Source organism: Protomyctophum bolini (genome assembly GCF_963924005.1).
Source record: "Protomyctophum bolini genome assembly, chromosome: 9".
Taxonomy (NCBI): domain Eukaryota; kingdom Metazoa; phylum Chordata; class Actinopteri; order Myctophiformes; family Myctophidae; genus Protomyctophum; species Protomyctophum bolini.
The window spans coordinates 23,887,330-23,913,690 of NC_137870.1; the positions used below are offsets into that span (position 1 = coordinate 23,887,330).

At 43.5% G+C, this 26,361-nt stretch overlaps 1 protein-coding gene across 1 annotated transcript; it reads left to right on the forward strand.

Annotated features, from left to right (window-relative positions):
* Positions 1-393: 393 nt before the first annotated feature.
* ttc9b (tetratricopeptide repeat domain 9B) lies at positions 394-26,361 on the forward strand (the record flags this gene model as incomplete). Its single annotated transcript, XM_080772507.1, is given in 5 exon segments — positions 394-423; positions 425-465; positions 467-846; positions 25,433-25,615; positions 25,926-26,361. Coding segments are annotated over 5 exon segments (729 nt in total). The 3' UTR covers positions 26,021-26,361.

Below are 26,361 nucleotides of genomic sequence, written 5' to 3' on the forward strand. Positions count from 1 at the left end.
TGCAGCAGATGCTGTGTTTTTCGGGAGGGTAATTAATTATGTTCAGGTTTTGAACCGTTTTGTATTCCGTGATGCAGTACGCGCGCGCCTCACGACGAGTCGACTCTTCTTTTCCCCCACAATGCACCGGAATTGGCTAGTGTGCGCTGTCCATGGTGCTGAAGCTGCGCGCGTGCCTGAAGCTGCTCCTCACGACCTGAGCATCCTATCGAGAGACGTTGAAATAACCTAGGAAGACGGGCAGTCGGGCAGTAATTGCTATGGCCAACCATTCACCTGTTTTTAAACTTAATGCACCATTATCATAGATGTTAATGTTTGTTTTAAAGGTGTAAGTAGATGATTTAAACCGGAGGCATTTTTTGGAGCCCTGTCGTTCCATCTCCCTCCTTTATGCCCAGCACGCTGCTCCAGTCCTCTCCTCCGACAGAAAACACAGCATGGCCCGCTCCACCTGCACCCACTGAGACATGGAAGCCAAACAGCATCAGATAAAGAGCCTCAAAAGCTACCCAGAAACGGGTGGCCGGAGTTTAGCTGTGGCAGCGGGCGGAGACGGCAGCGGTGGTGGGCACCGACCCGGCTCGGCTGAAATGGACATGGAAGCAAAGATCCAGAAAGCCATCGACTTCAAGGTGGAGGGCCACCGCTGCTACAAGGAGAAGAAATTCCGGGAGGCGATCGGCAAGTACCACCGGGCTCTGCTGCAGCTCAAGGGGGTGCATGTTATCGACGGTACCACGGGCTCCGAGGTCAACCTCCTCAACCAAGCAGCGACCAAACTGACGGAGGAACAGCGTAGAGCCGTGGAAATCACGGAGATCGAGTGCTATGACAGCCTGACAGGTGAGCTACCCGGTCACGGTGTCGATTAGCTCTGGAGCCTCTGGTCCATATCCATATAGTAGTAGCCTATATAGTGTCGGTCTGCTTCGACAGAAAGCTGGAGTTCTGGAACCTGAAAGATCGTTGCTATAACCCATATTTCTGCCACCATTGTTCGTTCCGGTTCATAGGGTTCACAGAAAGAATGGTCTTTATAGCTAGAAAGCAAAGTGTTGTTTGTCGTATTAGAAGCCGCGATAGGCCAACAATAATATAGGCTACGTTGTACTGCGGTATTATCCTATAACTTATAGTGAATGATTTAACCTAATGGCGAATGGCGATTACGGAATATATTTATATTTTTTCCCCTTCACTATTGTGCAATTTAACAGGTTAATTCCTAAATTATAGTGCTGCAGTCAGTTTGCTGTGTATACTGTATATATATAGTAGCCTATATGGTCCTTAATTATTATGATCAATGTAGCAAATTCCCCTCACTCTATTAGGGCAGTGGTTCCCAAACCTTTTCATGTCAAGGACCCCCAAATTATCCCACGGACCCCCATTTGAAAAGATTTGCCATGCAGGGACCCCCATAAGAGAAGATATTTAATGCTCTAGCAGAGATTCTCAACCCGTTTAATTTCAAGGACCCCCAGGTTGACACGCATTAGTCTATGGACCCCCATTTAATGGCATTTCTATCTCTGGGACCACCAATTTATAATTGTTAATTTAACTCAGAGAGTGTACAAATGTTTTTGTACACAAACATTTGTACACTCTCAGAGTTACAGACCCATAAGGGTCCATTTGGTTCCAAACTATCATTTAGCCATGGGGACCCCCTGGAACTCCCTCAAGGATCCCTGGGGGTCCCCGGACCCCACTTTGGCAACTATACCACAACAAAAACCCCAGTACTACATCCAGGCTTGTTATAAGAAAAACAATTCACTGTCTCTTAGAGGGTAACCGTCTATTTATGAAATAGGCCTTGTGTGCTAAATAACTAATTGGTAATTGGTAAATTGGTAAATAAATGGTCAGGTGTTGAAATATATCCGTCCAATTAAGCAAATATTTTCATGCTGGAAAGGAGCAGCCGACCAATGGGAGCATTATAGTAGTTGACTAGTTGTTGTTGTTTGCATGGCATGGGTTGATATTAGCCCCTTTGTTAACCACTTTGAACCTGGAGTCCCTATTGGGCATGCGGGTAGATGGGCAAATTTCTTAAATTATTAAAAAATAAATCAAAAAAATAGCAGATCTACAAGCTCGACACATTGTGACGTGTTGTTAACTTGTAGATCATCTGTTTTGCTATATTTGAAATGGGTCTTGGTTGGTTAAGCCGTTAAGGAGGCAACCTTTGAGAGAAATAGAGACTGAAGCAGAGGGGAATGAAAGAAGTGAATGGACTGCTAGCACACGATGGGCGCCATAATTGCTATGGCAACCGCCAGACGTCCTTTTCTCTGTTGTAATAACTCAAACAGATCCTTTCTGTTTCTGTCACATACCAACATGTGGACGACATGAGTGCGCAGTGAAGTCTCACACACTTAACCCTTATGTCATATAAAAACAATACATATATACACCTTAAAACAGAAATTAATGTTGTGAGAGAGAGAAACACTGCTAGAACACAAAACCCAAGTGATCCGTGTGATTTTCACCGGGACAATTATGTTTATATGATTTTACAACTTTGGGTTTTTTCAACGAAGTTATCATTATTATTATTATTATTATTATTATTATACTAATAATTGCTACTTTCTTTAGTTTAGCGATTTTAGCTATTTTTGACAGGGGGGCGTCGATTTCTTTACTATTATTTTATTTTCTGTAGTCCTATACTAGACCCCAGGAAATTACATCTGGCAACAAAAGATCATAGAATTCTATTGAATGGGAAGGGGGGGTGACATATTGAGCCTACGACACAGTACGGCAGCCCCCTAGTACTCGGTTGTTCATTCAGACACACGGAAAACAACTACTGTGGCCAGATGTAACGAAAGAAAGCAACAAATGAAATAAAAACAGACCCGTCTGAACTGTTGGAGTGTCAGACTATTGGTTGTCGGACTATTGGTTGTCGGACTATTGGCTGTCGGACTATTGGTTGTCGGACTATGTAGTCTGTACTGTATTGTAATGTACTGCCTCTCATCATGCACCTGTGTGTGCATGTGCTACACCGTAGTCTTTGTACTGCAGCTCTGTGTTGGTGTTACTCTAAGAACTACTGGTGTTACTCAACTTCCCATCATGCACCTGTGCACAGTGTGAAGCTCAACAGCGCCACTTTGTTGGTACTCTAAACATTCTGTATTTAAGTCCGACGTCATTTTTTAGTCCCACGTTACGTCCGGGTCCAAGTGGCACCATCTCCCGTCCGCATGTCATTGTAAATAGAATAAAACGCGTGAATCTTTTCACAATTATGTTATTTTTCAGAAAGGAAGCCATTGAGGGTTAACATGTGTCTTAATGCTTCCAACAATGTTCTGTACAAGTGTCTATGACAAAGAAAATATATGATGTGGAGACAATAAAGACTATTATTACTTGCGCAAGCAGAGCGTAATGTTATTAGTCAGGTGCTACAATGCGTATGTCCCTTAGCAACATATGACGTCATATGCTGGCATGGGACATACGGAAGCAGACCGTGCAGGTATGTTTTCCGTCATGCTACGAAGTGTATGTCCCATGACGTGATGAAGATATGTACTAATGCCAGTGTATAATTGGTTTACGATGGTGACGTAATTATGATATGTTTCAGTGTCGGGAGGATTAAAGGGACATACGCATCAAACCACCCGACACAGTATACCACTAATCAACTCACACATTACATATACATAGACATATGAGCATATGACGTGATGAAGATATGTACCAATGCCAGGGTATAATTGGTTATCGATGGTGACGTAACTGTCACGGGGCAGCCCGTGCCCTATAGACTAAAGAGGAACAAACAGGCATATACTCCTACACAGCTGCTTCCATTTAACAGCAAGCCGGCTTGGAGGACTGTGTGACTGGACATTAGTGTTGCATGTTATTCTTATTTTATTATTTGTACAAACATGAATTATAAAAGGACACAAAGATGGTGCATGGGTTTTAACAGCATTTCTGTTGATTGGGAATTGTGTGGCACCTGGCTCTCCTGCAGTACTGCCTGGTGATCCTCTTGATTGAGTGGGGGAAGGTACCAAGTGCTACAGAGCAGGAGGGGTGTCTGTCTTATGTTTCAAGAGCTCTTGTGTTTTATGTTCTCTTATGTGAATAATGTGGCGCCTGAAATGTTTTCATGTATTTGGAATAGGTTTAGTAAAACCGTATATAATTGTGTAAATGGGCCATAGTTTGCCTTTTTGGAGTTAAGTGTTTACCAATTAGGTCTGTGTCTTGGTATGGTCTCACCCAGTATAAAAGCGAGGCTGCAGGATGCAGAGGTTCAGTAGTGGCTTGGGCAACAAGCAGGTAACATCCAGGGAGATCTGCTAAGGGTCCCTTTTTGGAAGGGTTTATAGCCTAATACAGTTTCTTACGTTCTGGGTTTTTGTTTCCTAATTTGCTTTCAAGCTAAGTTTCATCTGTCTTTTTGTGAGTTTAGTCTTCAGTGTTTTTTTGTTTGTTAGGCCTTCCACTGTAAATACTACTGCAGCGGGGAAAAATACAATTCTGTCACTTTTTGGAGCCTTGGCCACTCGACCAACTTTACAGTAACGATGACATGTTTCAGTGTCGGTTGGACTAAAGGTAATGCCCCTATGTATACATGTATGTAATCCTATGTATACATGTATGTGACACTTCTAAATCGTATACATGTATGTAATCCTATGTATACATGTATGTGACACTTCTAAATCTATGGGACTGTATTTATTTTATAGAAGCTTTTACCATACTTCAAAATATTACTTTTTTACCTCCAAACACTAGGTACGTAGGAAATAGCTAAACCTAATAATTCAATATTGCAAAGGTTCTTTCACAGAGAGGCTGAGATTTGAAAGTTTGTAGCGGTCGACAGTACTTGCACGCTCTGCTTGCGCACTAGTAGGCCATTTATGGCCTACTTGGGTGCAACAAGCAAGTAGGCACTCGACAGAGTGCAGTTCTAGTTATCATTATTATTGAAGGTGGTAACAGTCCATCTGCTCAGTACAATATTTCGGGGGCATATTTAGAATGTGTGCAGGGTTGAGTATGTTGAATCTAGTTTGCATTAATGAGGATTTAGTTGACACAATGAAATAAAATGGCGATAGTATTCAGTGTGGGGCAGACGGTCTGTCACAGCCAGATTTGGGAGACCAGTAGCTTTGTTGTTGCAAGGAAAGCGGTAAAATGAGATTTTCGTGGTTGTTTTCGTCTCAGATTTAGTCCGACGGAGGGACACAGTATAACTCTATGGGTTAGGTCGCAGATTACTATGACAACCTGCAAAACCTGTCAGTCATTCAGTCAGTGACTCTGTCATGACATCATATATGACCATAAGTCTGTCACGCCTCATAACACGGTCCATATATGGCCGTCTCCATATATGAAGATCACAACACTGACCTCATAGCCATACATGGAGAAGACTGGATTATCACCTATAGAACACCTATCGAATGCGAACGAAAATAAAAGCCTGGGTGCCGAGTCTAACTAGTGCCTAAACGCAACCAAATTTTAATCGCATACGGTATCAAAGTCGTACGATTTGTCACACACGTTACCGCAGTGAAATTTGTTCTCCGCATTTGACCCATCTCTTGGAGTGGTGAGCCACAGCCAAGGAGCTGCAGTGTGCGCCGCGCTCGGGAATCATTTGATTAGTAGATTTGACCCCCCAATCCAACCCTTTAATGCTGAGTATGTAAACCTAAACTTCAACCTAACGCCTGATAACAACAGTTACAGTACCTGTATATGCTATCCTTTTTAGCGTTATTCTCCGTTCGGCATCTGGCTATTATCGCAATACACCATGGTACTGGCAGTTCAGGAGCCACTACCAAAGAAAACAAAAAGTTTAAACAATATTCAATATTTAGAATTCTAACGATGAATAAAACCTCCATCAGGCAATGAATTTAGGGTTTCTGCTTCATAATCCCGGCTGTAAATTCTACGATTCCTGCCCTGCATCTTGTTACCAGCGCCGGACAGACGGTGGCCCCTGTGGTTAACAGCTGCCATTTGATTGGTCAGTGTCTCACGCTCTGATGCATGATACAAGAGCAGCACTACCACCAGCAACACAGTGTGTGTGTGTGTGTGTGTGTGTGTGTGTGTGTGTGTGTGTGTGTGTGTGTGTGTGTGTGTGTGTGTGTGTGTGTGTGTGTGTGTGTGTGTGTGTGTGTGTGTGTGTGTGTGTGAGAGAGGAGGGGGGGGGTGGGGGTATTCACAGTGCTGGTCGTCCTGCCATTGTTGTTGTACCCATGCTGACATTGCTGAGTTTGACTGAATGGGTATATATTGCATGTGAGCACATAAAAGTGTGTGTGTGTGTGTGTGTGTGTGTGTGTGTGTGTGTGATTTTCTTCTTGACAAGGTCATTTTTCTTTTGTCATTTTTCTAGTGTGTCTTGTGCCAGTCACAGCAATTTTTTTAATGACATGGCCTCTCAACAGAAAGTGAGAGTCGCAAGTTTCTATATTCTGTTGTCAGCTCAGTACTTCTTTGAAATTTGAAACACAAGATGGTCAGAGGACTGAACACAAAAGGGCATTAACCGTGAAAGAACAAGATAGAAGAAATTATCAAATGGAAAACTGTTGATTATTACTGGAAAGGTTGTATGAAAATGTTTCGAAATAAGAAAAAAATATAAATGAAGGGACCTATTAAACATGTGTCCACGACCCACAGATGGGTTTCCAACCCAGTGTTTGGGAACCTGTGTGCTAGGCTAGGGGATTGTATCCCATCCTGTATATATATATTTTTGTCACTTACATTGTTATTAATTTATGAACAATAGCAAAAGAAATAAACACATACAGTACAAACTAAAAATAAAATAAAATCGACATTGCGTTTCAAACCTTGCATGTTACATCACATATTCCTAGGCATTTACTGTTGTTTCTCATTCCCCCATACCCTTATTCTTTCTGTTCCGTTTTAAATGTTGTCCCTTTGGACCATTTTGTCCTCCATTTGTTCTTCCTGCAGTCTCAGGCGGTGTGTCAGTTTCTCCATGAGATATACCGTATCTCCTGAATCAACTCCTCCCATTGTCCCTGTGTTGGAGGTTCTATCTGACCCCTCCCTATCTCTAACTCTAACCTAAACATAACCGCAAGCAGGGGAGCAACACATCCCTTACCAACCTTAATCCAGTCTTTTTAATGCACCCCTCACCAACCTTATCCAGTCTTTTTAATGCACCCCTCACCAACCTTATCCAGTCTTTTTAATGCACCCCTCACCAACCTTAATCCAAAAACTATTAACGCATCCCTCACCAACCTTAAAACTATTAACGCACCCCTCACCAACCTTAATCCAAAAACTATTAACGCATCCCTCACCAACCTTAAAACTATTAACGCACCCCTCACCAACCTTAAAACTATTAACGCATCCCTCATCAACCTTAAAACTATTAACGCACCCCTCATCAACCTTAAAACTATTAACGCACCCCTCACCAACCTTAATGCAAAAACTATTAACGCACCCCTCACCAACCTTAATGCAAAAACTATTAACGCACCCCTCACCAACCTTAATCCAAAAACTATTAATGCACCCCTCACCAACCTTAATCCAAAAACTATTAATGCACCCCTCACCAACCTTAATCCAAAAACTATTAACGTACCCCTCACCAACCTTAATGCAAAAACTATTAACGCATCCCTCACCAACCTTAATGCAAAAACTATTAACGCATCCCTCACCAACCTTAATGCAAAAACTATTAACGCATCCCTCACCAACCTTAAAACTATTAACGCACCCCTCACCAACCTTAAAACTATTAACGCATCCCTCACCAACCTTAAAACTATTAACGCATCCCTCACCAACCTTAAAACTATTAACGCATCCCTCACCAACCTTAATGCAAAAACTATTAACGCATCCCTCACCAACCTTAATGCAAAAACTATTAACGCATCCCTCACCAACCTTAAAACTATTAACGCATCCCTCACCAACCTTAAAACTATTAACGCATCCCTCACCAACCTTAAAACTATTAACGCACCCCTCATCAACCTTAAAACTATTAACGTACCCCTCACCAACCTTAATGCAAAAACTATTAACGCATCCCTCACCAACCTTAATGCAAAAACTATTAACGCATCCCTCACCAACCTTAATGCAAAAACTATTAACGCACCCCTCACCAACCTTAAAACTATTAACGCACCCCTCACCAACCTTAAAACTATTAACGCATCCCTCACCAACCTTAAAACTATTAACGCATCCCTCACCAACCTTAAAACTATTAACGCATCCCTCACCAACCTTAAAACTATTAACGCACCCCTCACCAACCTTAAAACTATTAACGCATCCCTCACCAACCTTAAAACTATTAATGCATCCCTCACCAACCTTAAAACTATTAATGCACCCCTCACCAACCTTAAAACTATTAATGCACCCCTCACCAACCTTAATGCAAAAACTATTAACGCACCCCTCACCAACCTTAAAACTATTAACGCACCCCTCACCAACCTTAATCCAAAAACTATTAACGCATCCCTCACCAACCTTAATCCAAAAACTATTAAAAAGTCTGCAGTTGTTATAGTTATAGTTGTAATAGTTGTGGCAGCGAGATTTGAACACGTGAAGCATGGATTGCAAATCAGCATAGTAGTCTACTAGACTAGCAAGACAGCTGGCGCCTGGCAGAATAGGGTTTTGTGTTTGTATTAGATGGTGAAGCTCCACACGTGCGGGCGGTGCTTTCCTTGGCTACTAGTAGTAGCCGGCGGGGTAAAACGAGCGCACCCTTGGAAATGGTCGCCTATGAATACAATTTTAGCATCCTGTATCCCTCCTACTGGTTGGTTTGGATTACACGTCTGTCTTTTGATTGATTGATTGATTACTTTATTAGACAGAAATGTAAACCGCGGTAAGACATTAAAGATAAAAGGAGAACACGAAAATGTCCTGCAGACTTGTTTTCCTTGTGCTCCTATGTATTAAATTCAACATAGCATAGCATTCAACATAGTATACAACATTAACACAATAATATGTTCAGCAGGAAGCAGAGCTAGGAGAGATGGTGAAAGTGAAAATGGTGATGATAGTGAAACTCTTCCATGTCTGCTGAAAAGAAGAAGCTGTTGACTCCTGTATTGGAGGAGACCGTGGTGTCTACACCGTCCCATGGGAGTCTGGAACCAACAGTGGGGTTACTTGTGACACATAGGGAGGGACCATGTACTGCACTGGTTCTCAAAGTGGGGTCCTTGAGGGACAGATCTGGACATATAGGGTCCGTCCCTGGCACATTGGCACAGTGGGGGGTCATTGTAGTGCATTATTCATTCATTTTATTTTGAACACCCTTTATGTCTGTGTTGTTTCGAACATATTTAACCAATGAAAAGCAAAAAGCGCTTTGGACAAAACCTCTTAACTCCATTGGACCCTCAAACTGTCTACTATACTAGACTTGTACGTGCCAGTCGCAGTCGGCCACCGGCCTGCTTGGGAACGATGCAACTTGGGAACCTAATGATATACATTGTCATAGCACCCGTTTTAACTGTGAGCCAGTCTATGTGTCAGCCTGTGTGCCTGTGTCTGAAGACTGCAAACTGACTGTGAAAAGTGTACTTGGCAATCAATTCGGCCCACAGGCAGAACCTGATTGGTTGAGCCTCAATTGGCTGAGGCAGAGGCTGGAAATTGCATAGGTGAAAGGAGTTGGCCTCATTAGGCCAAGGGGCCAGTGAGGCTTTCCAACGTTGAAGCACTGCATGGGCCCTAGCGGTAAGAGGAGGGACTGCAGGCGGACCCGTGGAGTCATGACGAGGAAACCCCGTGCAGCTGGGCTTTAACATTGAGCGCTCGGTTGCACTTCCGCATTGGACCACCAAAAAATGCGGTAGTATTCAGTGTGGGGCAGACGGCCTGTCACAGCCAGATTTGGGAGACCAGTAGCTTTGTTGTTGTGGTTGTTTTCGTCTCAGATTTAGTCCGACGGAGGGACACAGTATAACTCTATGGGCGACACAAAAGTGGGACCCGGAAGTGCGCCCAAAAAGGCGGAAATAGACGGGGGGGGGGGGGGGGGGGGGGGGGAGTTGGCCATTAGGCCCACTGGCAGAGCCTGACCAGAACTTTTTGTGGTGGTTCTGGAGAGCCGTGGGTCCGACCGATACGTGGCACTGCACTCCCTGTGGGGGTGTGGAACGTGTGTGTCGAATTTGAAGTCGGTGCGTCAAACGGTTCTCGAGTTACATGCATTACAACCGTACACGCACACAGAGACGCGGCACATTTATAGTAGGATATAAAGTCACAACACCAACGTTGATGAGGCAGTATCATTTTGGAGTTAAGTCGTTTCTTCCCGACTGCAGAGGTATACCGTTACCATATATGCAGTTTAAAAAGCATCTAACGTGATAGTTGAAGAAAAAATAACAAAATGGAAAAGAAAAATGAATTGGATAATTAATATGCTTCTGTTGCTGTGAATGAGCCGATCTCTATTGGCACCCACTCTAATCTCCTCCTGAGTTCTCCTGCTTTGGTCTTTGTTATTTGCTCAATCTGTGTCAATGAGAGAGAGAGAGGACAAATGGATTATTTTGTTTCATCATCACATCAAAGTAAACACCTTTTTGCTATTCAGGCGCCTCCGCAGCTCTCCGTTGATCTACTCAGTGTGATGATTTAGCAATGTGTTAATATAACTCTTAAGTGCAAAAATGGACACTGCAGCTTTGACCGTGTTGGCTCTGCACTCACAGACTCAGACATGAATCAGCATATGGGGCCTTGACATGGCACTGATGGCAGGGCACAGGGCTAATGTATAAAGTAGCTGACTGTGGAGCCATAGGATAATGGATCACTGCCACAGAATGAGGTTCATCCGGAAACTACTCGAGCCTAAAAGCAAACCTGTGTCATAAACTAGTTTTGAATTTGTGTGTGTATGTATATGTATGCGTGTGAGTATGGCAGTGTGTGAGTGTAGGCCTATGCCCAGTCTCACAGACGTAAAAACGGACGGGTTCATCTTGGGTCAATGCTTACACTCCCAACCACGTAATCCTATACATTTAATATCCTGGGGTCCCGAACGCTATTTCCCTCAAACTCTATCTACATCTACAATCTACAGTCTCCCAATGCGTTGCAGCGCACGGTGAGCTTATAGATCTGCTAATTTCACAGAATGTTCACCACAGAATGTGACTGAAGAAAATTAATACACGAGCACACACACACGCACACACACACACACACACACACACACACACACACACACACACACACACACGCTCACAATGCGTCACATTTACGTCACGGTGTGGGACACCGTCATACGGATACGAAATCAGGCTTAAAGGAGAACAGAAGCCCCTTGTTACTGTACGGTGCACCAGTGGCTTTGCAAAAGCAGAGAATAAAGAAGAATAAAGCTCCTCCCTTTCATCTCCTGCCAAGCTACGTCACAGAGGGAGATGCTTTGGAGGGGAGGGAGACGGGTGGAGAGGGCGATAAGACTAGGGCTAAGTAATACTAGAATGGAGGGTGTCAGAGTACTGTATGTGTGGGTATAGCAGAATGGGAGGTGTGCCAGGTCTGCAGATGGTCTGTGGAGCACACAGCTGGGTGCTCACTCTACTGTACCACCACCACACTACTCTTTACATCACTACTGTATCACCACCACACTACTCTTTACATCACTACTGTACCACCACCACCACACTACTCTTTACATCACTACTGTACCACCACCACACTACTCTTTACATCACTACTGTACCACCACCACACTACTCTTTACATCACTACTGTACCACCACCACACTACTCTTTACATCACTACTGTACCACCACCACACTACTCTTTACATCACTACTGTACCACCACCACACTACTCTTTACATCACTACTGTACCACCACCACACTACTCTTTACATCACTACTGTACCACCACCACACTACTCTTTACATCACTACTGTACCACCACCACACTACTCTTTACATCACTACTGTACCACCACCACACTACTCTTTACATCACTACTGTACCACCACCACACTACTCTTTACATCACTCCTGTACCACCACCACACTACTCTTTACATCACTACTGTACCACCACCACCACACTACTCTTTACATCACTACTGTACCACCACCACACTACTCTTTAGTCTTTACATCACTACTGTACCAACACCACCACACTACTCTTTACATCACTACTGTACCATCCACCACCACACTACTCTTTACCTCACTACTGTACCACCACCACACTACTCTTTAGTCTTTACATCACTACTGTACCACCACCACACTACTCTTTACATCACTACTGTACCACCACCACACTACTCTTTACATCACTACTGTACCACCACCACACTACTCTTTACATCACTACTGTACCACCACCACACTACTCTTTACATCACTACTGTACCACCACCACACTACTCTTTACATCACTACTGTACCACCACCACACTACTCTTTACATCACTACTGTACCACCACCACACTACTCTTTACATCACTACTGTACCACCACCACACTACTCTTTACATCACTACTGTACCACCACCACACTACTCTTTAGTCTTTACATCACTACTGTACCACCACCACACTACTCTATGTGTGGGGGTAGCAGAATGGGAGGTGTGCCAGGTCTGCAGATGGTGTGGGAGAGGGACGGGGGATTTTGGAGCACAAACTGAGGATGGTGGACTTTGTGAGTCGCTGCTGAGGCTAAAGGGGGTGCCATGAAGGAAATGAGGCGGAGGGGGTGAAGATGGAGAGGAGCGAGAGAAACTGGACGGAGGACGGTTTAATAGGAGCCGATTATGTACAGTAGTCGGGCGAGGGAGATAACAGTAGAGTGACAGGCAGGGGATGTAAGCGACTAGAGGAGGTTGTTGTTGAGTTTATGCTGGGGTGCATTTGCACAGTAAAGTCCTTAATATAAATGGAACTCAAATTGAACCAAAACGGTCCATTTGGTTCCATGAACTTCCATCTGCACACTCTTCTATGTTAAATGAACACTAGGGATTTTACTGTGTAGCGTTTTTTGCCGGGAGGACAAGACCAATCCTGATAATTCCTCCACAGCTAAATGATGACATCACGGCCATGGCAGGCCTGCACGACTATCGTCACAGTCACATTAGTAAATAAGATCCACTCAACTATGGGTGGGTGGGGGGGTGTTGGTTGAGGATGACTGACAGAGAGAGAGAGAGAGAGAGAAATTGGACTGAGTAAAAAAGACGTGTTCGAAAGTCACACCATCAGGTCACAGGAAGTTCAGGAACATGTCCTTTCTGACATCCACACAGAGAGAGAGAGAGAGACAAAGTGAAATATTCATCAGTACTGAACCAATAGTGCTATCATGATGGTTACAGAGTAAACATTTTGGCTATTTATATATTCCACCCAAAAGCTGTTGATTAAAAAAAGCCATATTTCATATCTGAGCGTTCCCCTGCTAGCTCTGGCTTAACATTGAATGCTTCGTTTACATGGGCTGCTTATAGGCTTATCCCTGTTACACCCTGGCTGTGTTGTCATTGAAATGTAAAGGTTGTGTCGGCTGCATTTTGCTGAACCAGCACTGATGGATTCTGTTGCTACAGTACAGTATATGAGCCTCACTGGGCCAATTTTACATTGAGTTAGCACCAGTACCGACACTGCACCAGTTATTTTCCACAGTTGAAACAAGCACTCTAGAAGAGCAGAAGGAAATGAAAATGATGACCTGATAAGGAAAGATTATTACCACGATGTGAAGATTAAAACGGTATGAGCCCTACTGTGTAAACTTAGAATCGTTCTCTTTCAAGAGCTGGACGCCTGGAGCTGGTTGCTGGGCAGTTTTCAGTAGCTGCCCACTGCTTCACATAGTTAGGATATTTCCTTGAGGAAATTAATCTTTCTCATTTGACCCATTAGTCCACTTGCCAGAATGTGAACAGGCCTGTTGAGTAGACCAAGATTTTATGTTAGAAATGTTGAGTATGGGTCCCCAGCTTGTTGAAACTGCCGGATGCTAACTTGCATATGTTGAGCAATTTTCATAATTGGCATATGTTAGGTGCTTGCACATATGCACATGGCATCAACGCATGGTGTTCTGTGCGGGCAGTGGCACACTATACACTCTAATCAGACTCTATCATTTGTTTATCTGTCGGTTCACATGTTGTCTTTCTTCTGTTGTAGTGCCTATCTATGCTGCTATGATCTATGCTGCTGGTCTAGACTCTAGAGACTCACCTGTCAATCACTTGGCTGCCACACCCTGTGTCAGCTGTTCCTTGTTGAGTGATTAGTAGCAGGCTATAAAGAGGAGCTGTGGAGACTGGAGAGCAGCTCATTGTCTCTCCAACACCCAACTTGATTAGGGACTGAATTCCGTTCTGTAACCACCAAGTGCAATACAAATAGCCTACTGCTACATTGAGTGTGTGTGAGAGAGTAGGTGTGATGACGTGTGTTTGTGGTCGCCTGTATGTGATGTATAATGTACAGGCATGTGTCTGTTCCTAAAGCAGAACTGGTTGGTTGCTGTTGCTGATCTTTGCCATTTTGGGAAATTTTGAGAGTTCACGCCTCAGCCATTAACTGGGTACTTATTCGGAACACATTTACAGCTTGTAATCAGATTACAGTCTCATGAGATTCCACGCCAAACCACTTGGCAGTGTTCTCCATTGACCTCTGCAGAGGCAGTGAGGCACTCGCATCTGTCTTGTACCAACTAGATGGACAAAACTGTCCATAACACTGGCTTTCAAAAGATAAAGTAAGCAAGTATTCGCTATACCCAGGAGTCATGAATCAATGCTGGCAAGCCTGCCAAGCCCACTTCATTTTTGCCAGTAAAATGTGGGATTTTAAAAAGTTATTCATAGATGGTCTCTGATCTGTGGTGGAAGGCAATTGCTTTATTTATAATAGATGTTTTGACCTGCAGAGCTGCAGGCGAGCATCTGCCCTGTTTCCACAGATGACATCACCAGCCTGCTAATGGCCTCTGAGCGCCACAACAGAATTATGTCTGTGGCTTGGAGTACAATTGCAGATATAATCTCAATAAAAAATAAGTATGTTATGTGTTTTATTTCACTCAACTCACTATCCATCTGAATGTCTGTTTCAACTCAAAAGACCCAGGAAAACAATACATTCAGAAGGCAAGGAGATTATGAGAAGTATGATTTGATAATCACACACACACACACACACACACACACACACACACACACACACACACAGCTGAGAATTTAAGTTGAGTCAGAAACTATTTGGGGTGAATAGAACAATGCTTGTAGCGAGGTAGAGCGTAAGTTAGGCAGGACATGAGTTTCTTTGCATGCACACGAGCATTGAGGAGAGAGAAGGGGATACAAATCAATTTATTTCAATTAGTAGCATACTCAGACTCAGTTGACAGCAATGGACAGCAGTTGACACCCATGACTAATTCAGAGGCTTACAAGCCGCAGTGCGCTGTAGTTTGTGACCAGATAACCTGCTGCGTAACCAGTGGTGGAAAAAATACTCACATTGTTTAATTAAGTAAAAGTATCAATCCTGCAATATGGAAATTCTCTGTTACAAGTAGAAGTCCGGAAGTACAAATAAGTATTGGCAATTTGGCATCATGCAAGTACCAAAAGTAAAAGTATACAAGTATTATGCAGAATGTTTTCAAATGTATGAAAATCTACAAGCTCACAATGCATCGCATCATGACGCATTGTGAGCTTGTAGATAGGCTATTTTCAAATGTCCGAAATCTATAGGGTTGTAGTGGTTAATGTATGTTTTGTAATAATATTGCCCTGAAGTCCTCTTTCCCTTGATGACCATCATGTGCCCTCTGCTCCGTGTTGACATGTCTCTGTAATGACCCACGCCTAGCCTAAGCTAACGAGTATCTCGAGGCTAACCCACGCCAGACTCTCCTCTGACTCTGATAGTCTGATTGCCATCACCTGTAGGGACCAGCTGAGCCAGGTTGGGTGATGAGCTCCTATGTAATTTACTAAGTAAAGTCAAGTTTATGGGATCTTCTTCTCCTGCCTTTGTTCTGAGTTTCAGTTCCTGTACTTGGGTCCTAACACCTCACTGCAAACCGTGACAACTTGTCACTGACAAGTACTTGTACTAGTAAATGTACTTTGTTACTTTCCACCACTGTGCTTAACTAGCAATATTGGCCTGGACACACCCCTTTTTGTTTTGTTTTTCTTACCATGGATGATTCGCCAAGAAGCTCCTTGCATGTAGTAGTTGCATCTAGTAGCATGAAACCATTATCCCCAGTGGCAGTTGCAATTAAGGAGTTACACTATAGTGTCCTGAGACAGTTTTGTTGCAAGGACTTGCATTGGTGCGGTTTGGGCCTAGCAGTTTCTACGGATATAGGAGTGTGCTACAATTGTGCTAGTGTGTGTGTGTGTGTGTGTGTGTGTGTGTGTGTGTGTGTGTGTGTGTGTGTGTGAGAGAGAGTGTGATAGCAGTGTGGGGCAGGGAAAGACAGAAAGGGGACCGGCGGCCCGGCGGGTGGTTTGAGCTGAAAAGGCCGATCTTGAGGTGAATGAGATGGAAGCTGCAAGTGAAGGATGAGGACAGAGATTAATGTAGGATGTGAGACAGCTCAAGGGAATATGTGAGGGAATGAGGGTGCGTGTGGCTGAGAGAGAAAGATCATGGAGAATGATGATTTCCCCTCCATCTGCTGTTATACTCCTCCAGAACTAATTACAGGGTGATGAGCAGCAGACTGATTACCAGCGGCTTTAAATTAGCTGGGGGATGATGGAAGGGTTAGGAGAGGAGAGGGCTAGAGATAGGCTAGAGAGAGACAGAAAGAGGGTCAGACTCCAGATCTCAGTGGTAACTATGACCATTTTCTTTATCCCATTTTGACCTGAGATCAGATTCTAAAAATGTCTTCTACATCCTGACAGTTTTCTGAAAAAGCTGTTTCTATGTCAGTCGTTCTTAGATTTTTCAAAAATAGCAGACCTACAAGCTCATAGCACGCCACTCGGTGGCGCGCTATGCGCTTGAAGATCTGCTATTTCTCAATAGCTAAAGCATAACATAATGCTAACACCAAAAGGGGTTCCCGCCCCAAAATGGGTTAAACGTACAAACATAGGCCTGTGTGGTTGTGTCGTAGGGCAGTTTCCACAGGTTATGCCAAATCTGGCTCCTTTGGCATTTTATTTCTGTTTAAATTGGTTTTAGTTTTGTGATTTTTCCATAGCTCTTGGTTATTGGGTGTTATGTGGCCAGTAGATCAACAGAAGAAGGGTTGCTGGTCTATTGGATGTTTGATCCAAATGACAGATTTGACAAAGATGCTTTGTCAAATATTGGTAAAATATAAGTCATTGTATAACATGCTCTTGGTCTACATTCCTCAAATTTACAGTAGTTTAGGCCCTTCCCTCTTTATGTAACACAGAGATAATAGCTTCAGACCCTGTTCTGCAAAGACTCCATAAAATTCTCCAGGAAATCCATCTGTTCCTGGTGATATGATGGTTTTCAAAACTTCCTGTTGTGTTATTGATTTTATCATTTCAAGTGCCTCCTCCTCTGTTGGTGATGGGCAATGTATTTTAGAAAATAAGTCTTTGATTTGATTATTTACTTAAGTGGTGTCTAAGTCTGCATATAAATCTCTATGAAAAACTCTGAAAGCTTCCGCTATATTTTTTGGTATGTATTCTGCTCTTGCCTCAGAAGAGTATTGCTCCTTCAGCCTCCTGTTAAAAGTTCATAGTAGAGGATTTCTTTAGCGTATATGTGTTAATTCTCCAAAACATTGCTTGTAGCAAAGCTTGTAGATCTACTATTTTCAGCAAATTGATTTGTTGTAGAGGGAAACAAGGAGGGGGGCCTAGTAAACCCCTTCTCCTCGTACTTTACTGTCAAATACTACCTTACCAACTTGTACCATTCCCACTGCTATGTCTCACATGAGCTAAGACTCTTTCCCAAATTACACTGATATTTTAAGTACCGTGTCCATCAATTGTGATGTTGATGGAAAAGTTTAACTACTTTTATTATACTTTTCCCTCGTCTGGCCTCCACACATCTTGGAGTACCATGAAAAGCGATATAAGTCCCAGATATTATTATATTCTACTGACTACTTGAAGTGGCCAAACAACGATAGACGCAGAGGTGGCTGAAACACGATGCTTGGCAGAAAGGTGCTGGCAGCCCAAAGAATGCTTTCTATGGACACAGCTCCTTAAGCAGTAATACCGTAGTTCTTGATTTGGGTTTTTCTGAATCATCCAAAAGCTCATCTCTCTCTAATTTTATAATCTAGTATTTCAAGTTTTTAACCAATGGGAAGAAAAGAACAGAAAAAAACACATATGTCCCGGGCCGCTGGCATGGCTCCTGGGCTCTGGGGTGGCGTGGCAGCGTGTCACAGGTTCGGATCCCGTTCCCCGACGACCTTTGCTGCGTGTCTCTCTCTCCCCATATCTCTCCCTCTATCCTGTCAATCTTCATATTTTATGAATATTATGATTTAATTCTGCCTTTATTGATAGATGTTTAAGTGAAGATTGACAGATGTTTAAGTGAAGATTGACAGGATATGGAGAGAGACATGGGGAGAAAGAGAGAGAGACATGCAGCACACGTGTACACACACAAATTCCCCAAATTAAATCAATCAAAATAGGGTCTTGCATCCAATTTATGTGTATATGAAAATGCCATCTCGGTTATCCTTCTTAAAACCTTCCCTGCATGGTACAGAGCATGAAAGAATGATTCAGAGTTGTTTAGGTCTTTTTTTCTGTTTATTGGGCTTATTGGTCTATTGACCTGTCGAGATCACTGTGGACGAGAACAGTGCTACATATGGCCTCCCTAACCACGGAAACAGGATCTAGTGAACACTTATAATTGCCTCTGCACTTACTGTATGTTTCACCAACACCAGTGTTGCATTGGTGATTTTATCTTTGGGTGCATGGACGCTATGTTAATGACATCAATCGCACGTCGCTTAACACCTACACTACAGGAGTTAGCAGGCCACACAATAGGCTTATTCAGGCTTATTCCTATGTTCACTCACACTGCTGGTGTGACACTTGGCACTCAGCTGCCTTTGTAAACTCGGTTTGTGTGAACTTAAGGTTGTTTTTAATCGATTCATGTGCGTGCATGTGTACTCCTGAAAAATCTTAGGTGGGGGCGGCGTGGTACTGCGTGCAATGACCACAATGAAACACTGACCAACAATTATTATTTTTTGTACACAGAAGCTCTTGTTATCTTTTCTCTCTGCCGTCTGTCTCTGGATTGTTTGGCACGCGCGCTGCACATTTTTTCTGTCCTCCCTTGCCCTCTGTGTGTCTCATCTCTATACTCTTACCATTTCTTTCTTGTGCTCGTTTTGGTTCCTACTTTTTCCCTTGGCTTTGACTGTTGCAGATACATGAAAGGCCTGACTCTTTGCAGACTCTGAAAATAAACCCCTTGGGTAAGCTCAAAGCTGGTGGGATTCCTGAGCATACACACACTCACTCACTCACGCATGCAGGCACACACACGCACATGCACTCACACGCACACGCATGCACGCACAGCCACACGAGCCTCTCACACTTGCACACACACGTCCACAGCTGCTATTACACCTGTTTGGGTTTCTCCTGAAAGGCATGATCACAAGCGGGTAAATTTAGACATTTTTCCTCCAGTATGTTGTCTTGTTAGCCGTCCTGTCTGCCCAGTGGTCAGAGACACTCAAGTGCAGTTATGATATAGCTTTCAAGTTTCAGCACGACAGTCTCTCTCTCTCTCTCTCTCTCTCTCTCTCTCTCTCTCTCACTCTCTCTCTGTCTCTCTCACTCTCTCTCTGTATGTCTCTTTCTCTGTTTGTTTGTTTGTCTGTCTGTCTCTGTCTCTTGGTCTCTAGTGTCTCTGTCTCTTGGCCTCATTCTACCTCCCTTGCAACTGTACTTATAGACTGCTTTTTTCTATCAACACTAAGTTGGTGAGCTTGCAGCTATTCTTGCCTAAAATTAGCTTGACACTAGCTTTCTTTGTGGGGTTATTATCATTGCATTTTAATGATTTTAAAGACTCATTAATTTGAAAGTTTTAGCAAAAAAATTGTCCCTAGAGAAAACATTGAACATAAATCATCCAGGACTCTATAATCATGCGTAGCCAACACTGATATTCAGGCAAGGTTGGTGACATTTTAATGGCTATGCGGATAATGTAAATAAATGCATAATTTGGGGGGAAAAAAGTAAAGTTGAAAAATAGTATGTTTGTAATGTTTATGTGGTTCAAGCTGTATCTGTGTTGTACAGTAGTAGGGTGTCTCTAATATCTCTGACTGGCTCCTGATGATCCTGACATTATCACATCATTAATGCATCTCACCACATCACCATTTCCTCTGGCATGCCATCCGTCTGCCTAATGGCTCAGCAGGGTGTGGCTGGACACTCACTCGGGTAAAGTGTGTGTGTGTGTGTGTGTGTGTGTGTGTGTGTGTGTGTGTGTGTGTGTGTGTGTGTGTGTGTGTGTGTGTGTGTGTGTGTGTGTGTGTGTGTGTGTGTGTGTGTGTGTGTGTGTGTGTGTGTGTGTGTGTGTGTGTGTGTGTGTGTGTGTGTGTGTGTGTGTGTGTGTGTATTGTTGTTGACTCTTGTTTGCAGTCACATTATGCTTTTGGGAGCTGCATAATGCAGAATGTATGTCCCAGCGTGTGTGGTTGTGTATCTTGTGTAAGTGAACTCTCCAGCTGCATCAAATATAGGCTGTAACCAGATCCCTTGAAAGCTGTGTCAGAGGAGAGGAGAGGAGAGGCTTGTGCCACAGCAGTGTGGTTATAAAAACGGGCCGCTATGCGACCCTCACATCTAGTAGCCTGTTATAGGCTATATAATATTATTCCTAAGGTACAGGGCTCCAGGGTGGCTTGCTCTGCATTGGCCTGGTTGGTCATCATTGGGTTTGTGCCAGGTACTTGAAAACCCTGGATAGCCGACTGGATCATCACCTAGATCTGCATATATGGAGCCGGCCAGAAAGTCTACGTCTGACCTCAAACCTCAAACCCTTAAATCTCCATATATGGAGCTTACCTGTTCTGACATTCCATAATTATGTTGATCCATCCCCACCCGTCCTTCCTCTTCGATGTCTTCCTTTTGACTGATACCTGACTGTCCATTCAAACTCTAGACGGGCCCGCCCCAAAGTTATTAGTACAGCCGCACTCGGCAGCCGGCGAAAACTAGAGTTCTCAACAGGCCCGGAAATTAAGACCCGGCCCTACCTGGGCCCTCATCAAACCCTGTACACTCAAGACACTGCCCCTGCTGCCACCCTTAGATCTCCATATATGGAGCTGACCTGTTCTGACATTCCATATGTTGATCCATAATGCTCATCAAACCCTGAAAACTCAAGACACGCTCGCTCCATATAAGGCTAGTACAGAATTCATTCCATATGTTGATTTGACCCCCCATTCCAAAGCACCAGCGTTCGCCCAGGTGGATGCGTGCACGCATCTTACCCACAGGGCGTCTTACTTGTTACTATGCTGATGTGATCTAAGATACGGTATTATGTTCATTTGGGTAAATGCCAATATTATTTATCTTAGTGATGATGTTCTGCAGCCTTGCCATTGCTCAGCGCATGCCAGAGGAGATGGGGAGGGACACACACACAGACAGGGGTCTGTTGGGCTGTTCTCCGTTGTATTGACTCAGTAAAAACGGCAATGCTGTTAGCAGAAAGAGCTAACACGATGTATACGATCTGTCCGTAAAGGCAGATCGCATGTTTGCTGCTGCCACAGCCTTTCCAGTTCAAGATGTTGCATAATCATGTAGAAATGTTGCGTAATCATGTAGTGCGCCAGATGTGGGCCAAAAAACAACAATTAAATGTAAATTATCCAAATTCCAAAGGCGATAGGTAGGAACGATTTTAGGCGAAATGTGTCCGAAATGTTGTCTGCTAAACATAGCTCCAACGTTGAAGGGGCCGATACCCAGTTGTAGGATCCTACCCAGTCCAACAACTCTGTGATTGTATAGAAGTGCTGTCTATGGAGAGGTGTACAGGAGGGGTAGAGCTATTGTGTGGAGAGTGCTCGAGTACTGTAATTCATCTTCAATCGTATCGTCTCACTCTATCATCAATGGGCTGACTCATCTCAAAATATGAGGGTTCTCAAGCCTCCAATGGTTTGTTGCCTGTAGCCCTGTGTGTGTGTGTGTGTGTGTGTGTGTGTGTGTGTGTGTGTGTGTGTGTGTGTGTGTGTGTGTGTGTGTGTGTGTGTGTGTGTGCGAATGTGTGCATACTGCGTGCATGTGTGCGTGCACATGTCTTGCTATCATGGACAAAGATAAAGGAGTAGTCGCTAACTCACGCATACATAATAGTCACACAGACAACAACCTCTAAACACCAAAACATATTGATCAGTATATTGAGCATGTCCGTCTCTTGGCATCTGTGGTAAATTATTCAGTGTGATGGACTCTGTTGTCGACAGGCATGACCACATGTAACTGACAAAACTCCATTATTTGCTTATTTTTAGGAAAAACGCCTTCTCACTTACTGTATTGGCTTGTCATCCAATTTGCAGCCATACATACATACTGACACTGACACACACACATGTACGCAGACCTCAAGATATAAGGCAAGGTGACAGTTAATGGACCCTCCCCCACCTCATGTTTAGCCCTCCATCACCGCAGCTCAATTCACCTTTATGTCCCCAATCCCATCCCCCCCCCCCCCCCCCCTTCTCCCACTGCAGCCTTGTTCCACCCCTCCTCCCCCCACCCTCCTCCTCTGTCTCTCACTGAGTCCTGACTCACCCTGCCTTCCAGCTAATAGACCCTGACTCATGCTGTTCACTGTGCTGTCTGCGTGTCAAGGACACACTGAGGGCAGCGCTATAGAGAGGGAGGGAAAGCGTTATACCCAGTTAACCTGGCTTACATGTTACTATTTCTGACAGCAAATGCACAATTCGTGCATGGATTCGTAAGCTATAGTTTTTAAGTTGCTGAACTATATAGATTTCTTATGTATGTTTCTCATATTTGTTTTCAGTGTAAATGTGTTTTCTCATGCCAGTAAAGCTGAATTGAATTGAATTGAATTGAATTGAATTGAATTGAATTGAATTGAATTGAATTGAATTGAATTGAATTGAAGGTAGATTGTGTTAGAGTCATTGGAGACAAGGAGGAGGAGGAGGAGGGATGGCACTGTAAGAGTGGAGAGATGACTAAAGACCAGAAGATGGAGGATGGGCTTGGTGAAGTAATATAAAGAAAAGAAGAATGAGAGAATCGGAGGACAAACGCATATGATGTGAATGTGACATGGGTGGTGAAGATATTGTAAGATATGTGTGTGTGTGTGTGTGTGTGTGTGTGTGTGTGTGTGTGTGTGTGTGTGTGTGTGTGTGTGTGTGTGTGTGTACTAATGAAGTTATATCTGCACCTAATCTGATCTCAGAGCAGCTGAGAAGTGCTACTGCAAGGCAGGATTGATGACTGTAATGAAACACTAAGTACTCACTGAGTTGTGCTTCATGGCAGTACTTTTAACTACTGGTGTGTCTGCTGTTTGCAGTTCAGCTCTGTCGGTTTTGTTGATAAGGTATCTTTCAATTCATAGCTTACTCCTTCTTTAATTCAAACTGCATTTCTTTCGGCAGTTTTCTTCATAATCTGAGTCACCTCACCTCACCTCTCCTCTCCACTTTTAACAACTTCTCGCACACCTGCTAAGTCAGGGAAATAAAGCTTAAGCATCTCCACCAGTCTAAAGGTGTGACAGCTGTGTGTGTCGATTTTCTCTGCTCCCTATACTTTTTACGGCTGTCTAGATAGCATATGTCGGGAAATTACTCTCGTACCACATGGGGCACAAAGTGCTTGCATGGTTTTTATCTCTTGTGCATTGCTATTTATAAACAGCTCACTGATATCCTGAGGAAATAGGATGTCGGCTAAAACATTCACTCTTGGTCATTTCTTCCAATGATGTTCTAATCTAGACCAAGTGATTGCAATTGAGAATGCATTCAATCAGACACAGGATATAGCTAAATTAATGTATGTGGTTTTTTATGTTATTGATATAGGAGGCAATGACTCAGGATGTACAGCAGCCATCTGGGAACAACAGTAAGGTCCCCAGTTTGATCTGTGGCTTCTCCATGTCTTAATTCATGCCGAAGGCAGAGGCACTGAGCTACTGTTGATCCGTAGCTTCTCCATGTCTTACTTCATACCGAAGGCAGAGGCACTGAGCTACTGTTGCTAATAGTTAGGCCAACTAAGCACACCTAAAAAAGTTGGTGACTGGTGCATAAGACAAAAGAAGGGATATCCCGCACACTGTGTGGGAACTTGCAATAAATTACATTTCGGCATAATATAATACCAGTACATGTAAATTATATATTAATTAATGTATATTACATGGTCGGCATGCAGGCACAGTGACAATGGAATGCAGTCAAGGGTGCACCCTTTATTACCTAAACAGGAGAGAGATGTGGCATGGCGCATTTTGCGACTGCAGGGCACTGGACATACTGTATACTTTCTTCTCACCAACCACACTATTTGATGCGATTGCCCTCTCTCCCTCCATGACCATGACCATGAAACGGAGAGCAAAATACAGCACGAGAATAGTTTCACACACCACGCATAGACTTGTTGTTGTACTATGTGCAATGTCATTTGGCCTGGGTCCTTATTGGTAGGTTAATATCCACAGTTTTACAGTTAACAGTGATATAAAAACATGAACAATCAGATAGATATCCATGATATCCATTTCTCACCTAATTATAGTAAAAATGATATGCGCCGCCGCTAATGAGAGGTGACGTCATCGTTTCTCATGACTATACACAGATCCACTGATCCGGATATTTTGGAAAATCTTCACTTATTTATCCGGTTCCAAAAATCTCCATTTGAGTGGCTAAAAACACTGTTTACATGTGGCTGAAACTTGGCCCAAACTCACAAAAAAAAAAGCGTTTTGCAAAAGATCCATATACGTGTAGCCCAGGCCTTAGACACCATTGCCGTGCAATGCAATGTTTGTCCCTGAACAGAGAGTCTGAGAGTATAGATCATCGAAATGTTTTGTGAGTTCAACATCAACCACAAATTCTCTCAAGAAAACAAAAACAAACAACCCTCCACTAGCAATAATTTTGTATATTAATCTAACTTGGAAATTGGACATGTGTTTCTGTTTCTCCATCTCCACAGCATGCCTATTGCAGTCAGAGCTGGTGAACTATGAGCGTGTGAAAGAGTATTGTCTGAAGGTACTGAGTCACCAGAGAGACCACTTCAAGGCCATGTACCGTGCTGGCATTGCCTTCTACCACCTGGGTGACTATGAATGTGCCCTACGCTACCTGCGTGATGCCAAGAACCGTGAGCCTACAGGTGAGATGTGACGTTTAGGTTGTAAATAGTGTTGACTATGTCCATGTGAGCACATAGTAACACCTACCTAACAACCTAATTCAAACACACACAGTTATCGTTTCAGTTGTGTTTAACCCATCAAAATGTCTGCTGTGAAAATAATCTATTGTGAAGCAACAGTGAGCTGCATTCACATGAAAAGTGCCATACAAATGTATTAGTATAATTAATCTTTTCAAAAGGACTAAATTAAAACTTGTTCCTCTTTAGTACCTCTTAGTACTAAACAAACATGTCTTCTCTGCTTCCCTCCGTTTCTGTGATGAAGACACCAACGTGCTGCGGTACATCCAGCTCACAGAGATGAAGATGAGTAAGTGTGGACAGCGGGACAGAGAGAGTGGCAAAGAGGCCCTGGGCTAACCCTTGAGCTTTCACCTTTCTAACACTTCGACCTATGACCCACGACCCGCCCCACATCGACCCTCCCTCCGCCTCCTGACCTCCTGAGCCCTGACAGCATAGCCCGCGTGGAGGAGGCGGACCCGTAGCGCCCACCAGTGATGGACCAGAATGGGAGGCGTATCGAGCTCTGTCTGCAACTACGATTCCCTCAACCCACCCACAACCCCACCTTGTCTTCTTAATCTGCTATCTCATGCCTTTTTTCCCTTTCTCCCTTGGGTGCTGTGTTTCTCATCCCTGGAGGCAGACCGTCAAGCCAACGGACAAAGAAATATGAATAAAAAACATAAAATGCTATA